The sequence below is a fragment of the Tribolium madens genome, unplaced genomic scaffold (assembly GCF_015345945.1).
Source record: "Tribolium madens isolate multiple individuals breed KSU strain unplaced genomic scaffold, Tmad_KSU_1.1 Scaffold_2;HRSCAF=44;Tcas5.2_LGX, whole genome shotgun sequence".
NCBI lineage: Eukaryota > Metazoa > Arthropoda > Insecta > Coleoptera > Tenebrionidae > Tribolium > Tribolium madens.
Genome location: NW_025400995.1, coordinates 1,226,624 through 1,238,923, shown reverse-complemented (window position 1 = coordinate 1,238,923; position 12,300 = coordinate 1,226,624). Strand labels below are relative to the sequence as shown.

The 12,300-nt window shown below is 35.8% G+C and overlaps 2 protein-coding genes across 4 annotated transcripts in view; both read right to left on the bottom strand.

Moving 5' to 3' along the window:
- LOC123006658 (plexin A3) overlaps nucleotides 1-8,598 on the bottom strand; it is a 50,191-nt gene extending 41,593 nt beyond the window's left edge. Inside the window, exons 1-2 of one of the 2 annotated variants that reach the window (XM_044401304.1) lie at nucleotides 8,577-8,598; nucleotides 4,449-5,617 (exon numbers count right to left, since the gene is read on the bottom strand). In XM_044401304.1, coding sequence (XP_044257239.1) covers nucleotides 4,449-5,579 — 1,131 coding nt within the window. In that variant the 5' untranslated portion in view covers nucleotides 5,580-5,617; nucleotides 8,577-8,598. Of the gene's footprint in view, nucleotides 1-4,448; nucleotides 5,618-8,101; nucleotides 8,500-8,576 lie in introns of those variants that run through there. The other variant, XM_044401303.1, reaches the window with a different exon arrangement.
- A 1,064-nt stretch (nucleotides 8,599-9,662) lies between these two features.
- The window catches only part of LOC123006608 (band 4.1-like protein 4), a 10,192-nt gene continuing 7,554 nt past the window's right edge, over nucleotides 9,663-12,300 (bottom strand). The window contains exons 14-18 of one of the 2 annotated variants that reach the window (XM_044401209.1): nucleotides 10,422-10,808; nucleotides 10,208-10,375; nucleotides 10,036-10,158; nucleotides 9,945-9,990; nucleotides 9,663-9,849 (exon numbers count right to left, since the gene is read on the bottom strand). In XM_044401209.1, coding sequence (XP_044257144.1) covers nucleotides 9,727-9,849; nucleotides 9,945-9,990; nucleotides 10,036-10,158; nucleotides 10,208-10,375; nucleotides 10,422-10,808 — 847 coding nt within the window. In that variant the 3' untranslated portion in view covers nucleotides 9,663-9,726. The remainder of the gene's footprint in view (nucleotides 9,850-9,944; nucleotides 9,991-10,035; nucleotides 10,159-10,207; nucleotides 10,376-10,421; nucleotides 10,809-12,300) is intronic. The other variant, XM_044401211.1, reaches the window with a different exon arrangement.

Here is a 12,300-nt window from a genome sequence, read left to right as displayed (position 1 = left end):
CCACGAACTCATCCTGTTCTCAGCCAGTGTTGTAACTTATAACTAAAGTATTGTCCACGAATTGAGTTCAACATCACCGTTACAAGCCAAAAAAATAAATAAAACTATTCGAAGAAAATTTAACGCCCGTGTTTAACAACGCACACCAACATTCTCTCTAAATTAACACCATTTTGTTGTTACAATGTTCACTTGCAATCTTATTCTCAAACTTTTATTGTTTCACACTGTTCGTTTCATTAACATGATAATTAATCTAGTCACAAGACTATTGTTATTGAAATATACATTAATCAGACCAGGCATCTAGTTAATTTTATCTCTTTAGAAGACAATCATTATTCCCTTGTCTGCTCTACTTTTCACAAACTCTTAATATAAACAAACTCTAAGACGCTCATATTTACTTTATGTTTGATTCATCAACCAGTTGCTTCTTTATTTAATAACATAAACAGTTTTTTTACGATACTCCGACAAACAAAATTTAATGAACATCAACGAATTTTGTCATTTGTGATGCTATCTAAACAGTTGGAAAATGTTTACACAAACACGAAAAGTGCAGTTTAAAAATATGTTTATTTCAAATTTGACATAAACGCTACATTAGCCCAAAACTGCTGTTTTACGAGTACACAAACAAATTTTATCGCATCACCAAATAATGGCGGACCAAAAACACCACACATTCCCAAAAACAAAGACAAAGAACACAATTTTAACTGATTTGTATCACCAGACTTTTTATAACTTTATCATCTTAATTGTGACAAATAAACATTAAATAATTGTTTGCAGACGCATGACGAACTAAATAAATAGTGACAAATTTTACTCATTTTATTTAAAGTTTTTTAAAAAAAGAAAATTTAGGAATTTCATAATTAAAGTGGCGTTCTTAGAAATGATTATATGCAAAAATCCAGTTGTGAATTGATTGGCTACGGTTGATTATGTTTTAATTAGTCGTAATAACTTGTTGAGAGTAAAAATTTCACGGCCATTATTAAGAATTTTGTGTTGTAAATTGAGTCCAGAATGGATGTTTATATGAAATGAACGCAATTTCCCTTGTTTAGAGTAGTTAAGAAATCGTCTTGTGGGTGGGTGTGTGGGGGCGTAATAATATTTTTCATCACAAGTGACTTTCTCTGTAATATGATAGAGAAAGGATGTAACTTCAAAGCAAGATTTGAGCTGTCTATTTCACAAATCTAGGGTATATACGAGATACAAACATATTAATCTCGATACAAAATTTACTAAGCAATACTAGCAATGGGAGCATTAATCCTTCTGGGTTAACGTCAGTTAGGGATCGGGAAATCCCTCGGAAGCCCGTTTTGTGAAAATCCGAGCTGAAATTTCGATTAATAAGTCGCGTGAACTGCATCTTATGACACTCGGTGGATGTTGATGGTTTTTTAGAGAGAGGTCACCACATCCCCAACCGCAAACGCGGACATTTTAATCGTGTTAAAGCGAGAAATCTCGGAAAACGGTGAAAATAGCCGGTCGTTGACATGCGGAAAATGATATCGTTTGCAACAATTCAAGTAATATGATCAACGATTCATCTCGGTTTTTAATGCACTTCCGTAAACTTTTTCAAGGCTGTGTTATTTTTGGCGGCTTGAGAAACGAAATAAGTAGATCATGGACTTTCTAAACGTGCTGTGACGTTTTCGCACTTCCGATTCAGCGGAAATGAAGAAAACTGACGATTGTTTAAAGTTATACAACATAACAATGCTGGTTTTACAATGACATCACTCTCACTTTTACAGAATGATGTGGCACTTATTTTACACGTGTACATGTCAAAATGAATAAAAATACTTTACTAACCCTTGACCGGGCCTGTTAAATCACCCCTTGACTCGAGAAAATTACATTTAATACAGCAGCAATTAAATGCACAATTTATTTATAAAATTCTATTTTGCACTGACTATTCGATTTTCCACCTTACCTTGCATTCTCATTTAAGTTTCAATTATTAACTGGAAAATAGGGACGTGAAAAATGTGGCTGTTTCACTTCGACGATTCACCCAAATGAAAATGACAAAGAAATGCAAATGCGTTTATTTATATTTAAGTTATTTTAACGGTCAACTTTTGTGGCCTCTCCGTTATAAAACTGAAAGTCAGTGCTCGAATAAAGCAAAGACCGTCCTTGAATGGTATGTCACATGTGGTAGAACACGTTCTTGTAGTCTTTGCAGAGGTCAATAGAAATGGCGAATAAATAACCATTTTAAAATAATAAAGAGGATAAGGGGGATGTGTGTTAAGAATGTTAGAAGATGAGAGAATAAGGTTTACAAAGTTGTAGATACTTTCATTGAAGCAATTCGCTAGTTTAGTGCGAACATCCAGAGCGAGGTTCTTAATTCTGAACAAAGAAGATTAAAACAAAGCGGCGTGGCAATGACAGGAGCTTTATAAACTTCCATACGTACGTAGAAAAGCAAACCATGATGAAATCGTCGTCGTACATGAATCCATTGACAATAGATCGAACCGTTATGAAAATTATTTTCCGATCTTGAAATTTAGGCAAATGCAGGAAGAGTAGAAAGGATAAATATGAATTGATGCGCAACAGGTACATGTTTTCTGATGATGGGATAACGAAAAGTATAATCAGTACGTATCGAAATCAATATGGAGATTTAGTTTATTCTCAGAAGAGAATTGCCACACCCAACTAAGACTCTTGACTCAACACGAAGCCAATATCTAACACAATAATATTAAATCTCGCTCCTATTCAAGCACTAATCGAAAATTCCACGTTTAAAAGCAAAAACTGGAACCATATGAATAATAAAATAATTCGCTTGTGTTCCCGATAAACATCAGAATCTCGCGTGGTTACGGTCAACGATGCAGGAAGTGTTTGAAAAACCAATAATTATTCAGACTCATAAAACAACATTTCGCTTTAGCCAAGATCGAAAACGAAATGACAATCGTATATATAATATACACGATACAATTCTATTATTTGGCCACTGACAGCTCCATATATCATCAAAGAAACAGGCAACACTCCTTAATGACATCTACTACGCTAGGGCCGGTCGTGTTTAAAGCTTTTACTCGAATATATAAAATACATTTTGTGCAAAATGTCACCAACACATTGTCTTCTTCTACTTTCGCGACGATTTATCAATTTCAAATAACAATTACGATTCAGAAGCAGCACCGGAACTATCTAATATGCTAATTTAAGATGGCTTCACGTTAAGTTACCAACAACCGAATATTATCTTCTGTTGGTCCTAATAACTCATTTGCATCAACCCCAACACATGTGTTACGACGAGACTGAAATCATAAATAACTCCTACACTCAGTTCGCTTGGTTTTCGACTATTTTACTATAAATTAAAATAAGCAATTCTAATAAGACTCGCTTTTAGAATTTATGAATACTCGGCATATAGACGACACTATCGCGTTATTTACTACGCTAATATTGATACACTAAGAAGGGGAGGATACTCTAAAATATGATTTTTCATTTTTGTTCTCAACACCGGATGTTGATAATATTTCTCTCCACTTGATATTTGAGCTCGACGTGTTGCAAAAACTTCCAAAAACACCATTTACGTTTCCCCAACATTAAAAATCACGTGTTTTCCCTCCTACACAACTGCTGCCAAACTTACAGCCAGGTATTAATATTTACACCACCACCTCTATACAATGTTTATTTTCGAAAAAAGTCTGCGACACTAAAACCCTTAAAAATTTCGATTTTGTTATAAATTATAACAAACGAGAGTATTAAATGAAATCGAAAGATCAAACCGACTGTCAGTCATGCTTACTGGGATTTTAACCCAAGTGGAAGTTTATATTTTAGGCAGTCAATCGAAATAATTAACAAAAGAGATCGGTATAATATTCAGCACTTTCCAGTCACGGACTGTTGGATAATTTTTGATTTAAATATATATGAACTTACTCATTCCAGACCATTTAAATGTAAACTCATATGAACAATTGGACTATATACATTATCTCATATAACTTTGAATTCATAAAGTTGAGGAAAACCTGATTTTAGAAACACCCTCCCGGCGCTACATTTCAAATATTGTATTATATGTGTTTAGGCGAGAGGATTGATGAAAAAAATAATTCAAATCTTGAAAAGGGTAGTGAGAGGAGTTTGTCTGTTTGGATCGGGCGGGTGATTAGGTGGAGCAACAGTGGTTTTGGAATATGTCTGGTTTGATAAAGAGATGAATGATCGAAGGACGAAGGTGAAGGAATAGTAAGAATTTAGCGTTTGGTAGGAGACGTCAGTCAGGGTCTAGCATAGCGAGGTCCCGGCGACGGCCGATCAATACCGGGAGCGGCAGTGCCGCTTCGCCGCCATGGGGGTGCGCAAATCGCAGATGTGTATACGTAATATATACTCACCGTGGACACACATTGAAGGCTCGGCGAGATGAAGTCCAAACCACGTTGTCCTTTCCCGCTGAAACAATGTTTGATATTCTGCATGAACTTCCTCCTGATGGCTTTCAGCGGATAGACACAGAGACCCGACAAATCAGAGGGTTTGTTGGAATACGGCGGGTCACCTTCACTGAACACCCCAAACAAGACATCGTCTTGGGCCGTGATGCCCAAATCCGAAGCCAAGTCTGAGCCCGCCTTGCCCACGTAGGCGGCCTGGACTAGGTTGTATTTGCGGCCGCCTTGGCCTTGCGAATCGCTAATACAGTCGATGGGGATCTCCGTGTACGAGTAGTAATTCTCATCGTCGTGGCAAACGCGCACTAGCTTGCTTATGAACTGGTTTGAACCGGTATGTTTCATCTGAGTCGTGAGAAAATAACTGAAACCTTCCGAAGCGAATCCGTAGACGTACGTTATCGGATAGCGTTCGCGAGCGAGCGAATTGACGAACATTCGCGTCCCAGTTGTCACTGCAGTTTGAGCAATTGTGAACATTTTGTCCTTATCCAGTGACCGGCTACTGACAGCGGGCACCTCGGACCGATATGGTGACCCTAACGTGAACGTCACTCCCACGTACATCACTTGTGACACCGGGGGATTGGGTGGACCTGGAGCTATAAACGCGACTGTTGAAGCCGTCGCATTGTTCGCCACGACAGCCTCCCGAACCACCCGCACCCCTTCAGCGATGTTATCCAGATTTCTAACTGAACAAATCCCCTGGAATAGACTACCGCAAGAGATCAGGCGCGACGTTGTATAGTCGATCACTAGGGCCTTGTTTACGTTATCAGTTAATTTTTTACTAAAAGCAGATGTACATTCGAGCACCGAACAGTCATCTGAATCCATCTCTGGTCCCGTTTTTTCTGATATTACTAAGTCTAGATCGGGTGATAATTGATATAAACGGTTTACAGCGCCGATATATACACGTCCTGTATTTTTATCCACCACAAGATGGTTGAATGCTTGTACACTTGGATCGGTGAAAGTTTTGATAATGTCGTTGCTCGACGAAGCGGCTGCTGTCAATGCTGTGGCAGCGGCCACAGCCACAATTAATGTAAAAAGCGGCCGCTTCATAGCGGCACCAGCGCTCCAGGAACTTCAAGGCATGGGACCTGGAACATACAACATACATTAACCACACAAGCGAATACTAACCGAGCAAAAATTTTCACACCAGTAGCCCTTAAAAATGACTATTTAATAATACCTGTCGCTAAATCTACCTACATCATATTTTGATTGATCGTTCTGATCTGACTATTATTAATGAAGCCTCCAAACTGAATTAAATTAAATGCCCATTTCAAATATCTTGACTTTAAATACAGCAACATATTAACGCCCCGCCACCATTCATAAAATTTACTAAATAGCAGTAATTGAAACTGAAAAGATGTCAGCCGTTTAATTTACAAGTTTCAACTTGTCCGAACAAAATCGCAAACACTGAATTTGATAAAGACAATTCATAAAGCATTCGAAGAATGTTATTGTAAAGTGGGAATAATTAATAGCTATACAAGGTGAGTCACAAAATCCGTCCCTCTCCGCAAGGTCGTCGATTAGTTTTTTCATTCCTGTCAAAAGTGTCAATTTTTTCATCCGATTAGTTGGGTAATTTATTTAGAGAAAGTGTCTCTCGGATGGAAATTATTTTTCGTCGCCCACAAAAGAAACTTAATTGTGTTACACAAGCACGGATATATCGATAACGAAATTGCATTAATTAGTTTCACCGGTTCTTAATCAAGGTTATCTCCCAATCAATTATATAATTAATAAATTTCGGGTATGTTGCGAAACTCCTCGTTATATATTTACTCGTTCCATGATTGTCTATTTAATAATAAAAAACAGTTCGCACCACGAAGGAGGTGCAGAGTCAAATCTTTAAATTGCCCCTCTGAAAAATTGATCGAGTTTCTTTCCCGTCCTTTTCATATTAACGTTTTCATTAAAATTATATATCAGTCGTCACACGTCATTTAAAGTTAATCCATGTCAACAATGCAACTAACCGTTTCGTATTTTTTCCGATCAATCAAATAAAAATAAAACATTTGTGCAATTCTAGAGTTGTTAAGTCTCGAGAGTTCACTCAACTGGAATAAACAGAAATTGCACATAGTTTACATCGGGAAATGCGATTTTGAAAAATTTATTTAAAATGTGTGATAAAGTGAAAAACTTTCATTTCATTCGATCCGACACGAATAAAATCATTGTTCTTTGTTTAAATCCAGCTTGAGTCAGTGAATTTAACTCGTGACTGTTGTTTTATTCACCAAAAAGTGGAACATTTTTTTCAGTTATAGCTAACACAGCTATGACAATATTGCCTTAAATGAAGCTCACCGTTGATGTAAAACTAATAACATTGTCGATTTCCGATACCTGCGATAACCTTATTAGGAGTTTCTCTCTGATGTGGATTTGTTTATAGTAACGTTAGTAGTAGAACCACCAACGATTGGGAATTTAGTTGAGAATGTAATTCGCTCACACGCTCAATCATCAAACAGAAAAACAATTTTAATTGCGCAATGTTTATTGATCAATGTGTTTAAACAGCAACTTTCAATCGCAACATTGTCAGGACTTTATAAAGACGTTTCACAGACATGCCCATCTCGGTCTACTTTCGAAATGTGGTTTTGATTTCACCACCCTCCCATCGTCCCAACTGCAACTCATTACGGCCATTTTCCTAAGACTGCACCTCCATATGGTCATATTCCAATCAACCGGTTCGAATTCTTCAAATATGAAATTCTTCTTAGTCACTTTTAAGGTCACTGTGCTCAAATAAAAGGATACGTGACCAGGTTCCACGAAAATTACAAATGTACCCAGAATAACAAATTACGGGGAAAGTTAAACCACGGCAATTAATTTTTAAAATCACAACACAGGTGACAATACCATTTGGCATAAGAAAGATGTTTCTTAGTGGGCTTGGCGCTAATGAAAATTCCACTTCCACGTATGGACTAATCCAAATTTGGTAAATTTTGCATTTGACCCGCCAGTCCAATATAGCATTTCTGTCGGGCAACAATGTGTAGTTTGTTTGACCATTGAATGAATTAATGTGTGTGAAATGTAAGGAAAAGTGATGATTGCATCTGTCATAGGGTAACTGAGTCCATAGTAGGTTGTTTGTTGCCGGGAGTGTACTTGGATGAATGACAAAGAATGAGTACAGTCACATTTGCCGGTGAATAGTACAATCCAGGGGAGGGGACTCCCAGTTAAATGAAACATATGTTTACATTCTTTAAGAATTTGATCATACGAATGTGTCAATCGAATTATTTTGTGTCACATATTCGCATTTGAGGGTTTAAGACAATTTCGGTTTGTGAATGGAACGAGTAAAGTGTCGTGACCGGGAGAAATCGATAAATACAGCCAAAATATTACAGATATTAGAAGTAAATACGAAAACGGATGCTGAGCTCAGTCTGGACCGAAACTCTTGTTGGTTGTTGGCTATACTGTATTATGGAATGCAGCTGGTGACCAACACCAAGACTTGATTTAAGTATTTAGTAATGTAATTGCACATTTAATTCGCAGAGTGCAACTCCATTTACCTATATAGTGTCCATTTCCCATAGGAAGTGAAACTCAGTGCAACCCACTTACACACATTACACTTTAAGGTTAATCCACAATTTAATAGTCGAAAATCACAAACACGCGTTTCACTATCGTTATCCACTTGTCTTATTTCACAAACGAAGCTCTAAGTGGACAACATACTAGCTTGAACTTCACTGCATCTGTGGATACTATTTAGGTTAGAATCTGTTTCATCCACAATATTGCTATATACTTCGATGTACACTTTGTTCTGACCCAAACTCAGCTCCAGCTCCAGTTTTCAATCGCTCAAACTCTAATCTTAGTTTGTATTATTTAAAATTGAACACAATACCGGTATCACAACTTTAACCAGCATCCGAAACAACCTTCAACACAACAACCGCGTTATTAGACTTGTTCAAAAACTGAAGCTAGCTGTCCACCCCACCCTGACTCGACTATACTAACAGCGCATGCGCTCACCTGTTATTCATGGGCGTTTGTGCTAAATATTCCAAAACTTTACTTCAGAAATGGCAAATTTTCACAAAGAATGCTTTTTTCACCGAGTTTGAAACCACCACCGAAATGAAACCCCTTCAAGTTTCAATACCGGCGCATTAAAACACAGAAATGACACCAAATGCTAACTCCACCATTTGCATAACATAAAAATTCAAAATCTTCTCCCATACATAAGTATAGTTAAGACAACATAAGTTTGCCTTTTTAGTGCAAATGCCACTAACGGTTAAAATATCGTTATTTGGTGCACAGGTGATCGAGTTATCAACGTGCAGATTATTAATGCCAACTAATCTTGTTTATATCGATTTAAACGTTGTCTGCCTGTGTCAATATTTTTATTTATGCATGATTATACCGCCTGTCCCCGAGCTATGCGTACGGGAAGGTGGTGTCTGGTGTGTGTTGAGAAACATAGCAGATCACAAGACCCGGAAATAAACTCTTGAATATGTATGGGAGAGGCGGGCACACCGACCAATTGATCACTGGATTTAGTAGCTGCTTCGCCACGAGATTAAAAACCAATTTGGAAGTTTCGCGTATAAAAATAATATAGCCGATTTTTTTATGTCAAGCAAAGTCGTAAAATGTTTGTGGCCACATTCAGGTATACAACCATGTATACACCTGAAAAAACTAATTTACATTGAAACGTCATAAAAGTTGATTTCCGCCCACTAACAATAACAGTTCAACAAGTTGGAAACTGGCGTTTTAATAAATTAAAAGCGGGATTTTTCGGTGAATGCCGTCATGAGAGGTCCTAATTTAGAATAAACAAAGCAGAAGGCTTGTCCGTGAATCGGCGAAGAAAATCGGATAAAATCGTTCCAGCCCTGCGCTTACATTAGTTTAGCCCTTGGAAGGGAATTGTGTAGATTACTGAGATCATTATTCGGGTTTTGGTGATTTTTTTGGGCAAATATTTGTTCAAAACGCAATTATTTCATTACCATAATAAAATATAACAGTTTGGGAATGAAAAATTAGCTTGTAATTGTGTGATTACCGGAAATCGATACTTTTAAAGAAACACTCAAGTAGATAATATAATTTATTGTCACACTAAAATTACATAAAATTATTTGGATTGCTAGAATGTAAATTACAGCTCCGTGCTCATTTCTGATAAATCTATCGCTGCAATAGCGGCGTTGCTTCCTTCTGAATTTGTTTGTGGTAACGCATTGTGTTCAGCAACATTTGATAATCTCTCTGGACCTGAAACCTTACAATAGTGTCGATTTTAAAATCATTGATTGAGTTGTTAACATTAGTAAGCCCAAATCTAACACTCAACCAAAATTTTCATCAAATACTCACTAATAAATAATCCTCGACATTATTAAATCCGTTCCTTTCATTCGACCTGAAAAAATCATTGAATTTGAGTCGTTCAAAAGTGGGAAAATACTTTTCGCTATTGTAAATACAGTCTTGTTCGGTCCCGAGTCCCGAATCCGTATGTTCGTGACTTATTCCTAAGTGATCCGAATTTTCCTGTCTCCTGGAGGCCACTTCCAAGGAATTAAACATTCTGGAAAAAATGAAAGTCACAACTCGGGCAAAGTGTGATCATCGTTCACCTTGGCAAAGCATCCGCGCTGTTATCATTTCCGTTATAAGTCAATTGTGGCGATAAATCTTCGTTTAAATTATAATGACCTAGGCAAACATTTCGTATTCTATGCGTTTCCGTAATGTGAGGTGAGTATGGTGGAGGTGGAGTGTTGCATTTTTTATCGTCGTGAATGCTGTAATTTTTCGGGTAAGGAAAATGAAACGCTCGGCTTTTCCTACCTTTTATTCCATTGCGGTTTCAGCTTGATCTGTTTAGGTTTATTCGTTTGGACTACCGTATAAGGAATTTCCTTCAGTTGAGAATCGGACATACCCGTAGTATCTATAAGATCGAATTCTAAATGCTTTTTCAATTCTTCGGAAAGCCAAGACTTTGGTTCGGACGGGGAACGAGATCGGGAGCGGTGTTTGCGGTGTTTACGCACTTTATTCGGATAAATCATCTCGCAGTCATTCTTGACGTCATAAATTTGCTGACAGGGACGACGACTGCTTATCACATTGGCCTGCTGAATACTGTTAACGGTGCTCTCGTTGTACAACTTTTTCTGGACCTCGCGCCACTGATAGTCAGAATTCACCAATTCGTACTGGTGGTCCACCTGCCTAAATTCCAATTTGCGTGTCATTAAAATACTCAAAAAAGCATTTCGGTTCTAAAAACTACATGTTTTTTGACAAATTTAGCTCTAAAAACGTCGAAAAGCAAGCAACTTGCAACCCCACCCCACAAAACACCGCGTTAAAACGAAATTGTAAAAATTTTCATTGAAAAACATTATTTATTTGTTATTTATTAAATTGAAAAAATTTGAAAAATCAAATTTACAGATTCTACCAAATTACGAAAATAAGTGTTCTAATATCAAAATGCTGATTGAAAATTAGCGACATATTTCCTTAAAAATGTAATCAATTTAAGGAAAAAATAAACAAAAAAACAACTCAGAACAAGATTTGAAAAAATCCCTTAAGAATTTTTCTACAATTTTTGTTTAATTAGGAAGGTGTTTTGAGGGGTGCGCATAAAAATTGATTTACCTGGTATACAAATAATTGTGAAATATAAGAAGAAAATCTACTTTTCTGAAAATAGCATTTCCACCAAGAAATATTTTCGATATATTTTTTCACTCTAAATTGACACATCGTCTCATTTTTTAAACTTTCACAAAAATGTTTTTTTTTTTCATGAACTAAAAAAAGATACTTTATAACTATCCAAAAATCATAAATGTTTTTTATTTGTGCCAAAATTCCATATAAAAAATAAAACTATGAAAAAACGGCATTTTTACGACGAGAAAAATTCTCATTAAAAACATTTTTATTTTAAAATTATAATTTTTTTGACAAATCTATGTATTCAACCAAATATTTGAGTTCAGATTCCTCTCTAGCACAAATTTAACAATTCTACCATAATTCATGCGAAGATAAGTGTTTCAGTATCAAAAATAAAGTAATTATTTCCTCAAAAATTAAATTATGTCACCAAAAATAAACAAAAAACTACTGAACAAAATTGTACAAAACGTTCTTCTATTTAAAAAAATCTGAAATTTTTCTACAATTTTCGTTAAATTAGAAAAAGTGTTGTGAGGATAAAATTTGATTTACCTGGTAGGTACACAAATACCTTTCACAAAAAGTAGAATAAAAGTAAAAATTGAAAAAGAAAATCTACTTTGCTGAAATCAGCCTTTCCCTCAAAAAATATTTTCAGTATAAAACATTTTCAAAAAATGTTACTTTTATGAACTAAAAAATTTTTTTTTCAAAATGAGCGCAATAAGTATTTACTACAGTAGAATAATTTTTGAATTGTGTATTTTTCCGGAGTATTTGAACATTTAATTCGCCTGGTACACAAATACTTTCCACAAAAAGTAAAATAAATATAAAAATCGAAGAAGAAAATCTACTTGCTGAAAGCACCAAAAATTTCAGTATAAAAAATTTTCAAAAAATATTTTCAAAATGATCAAAATGTGTATTTACTACAGTAGAATACTTTTTGAATCGTTTATTTTTCCGGAGTATTTGAACATTTAAATAATTCTGAAATATAATTATTCAAAGATAATAAATGTGTTTT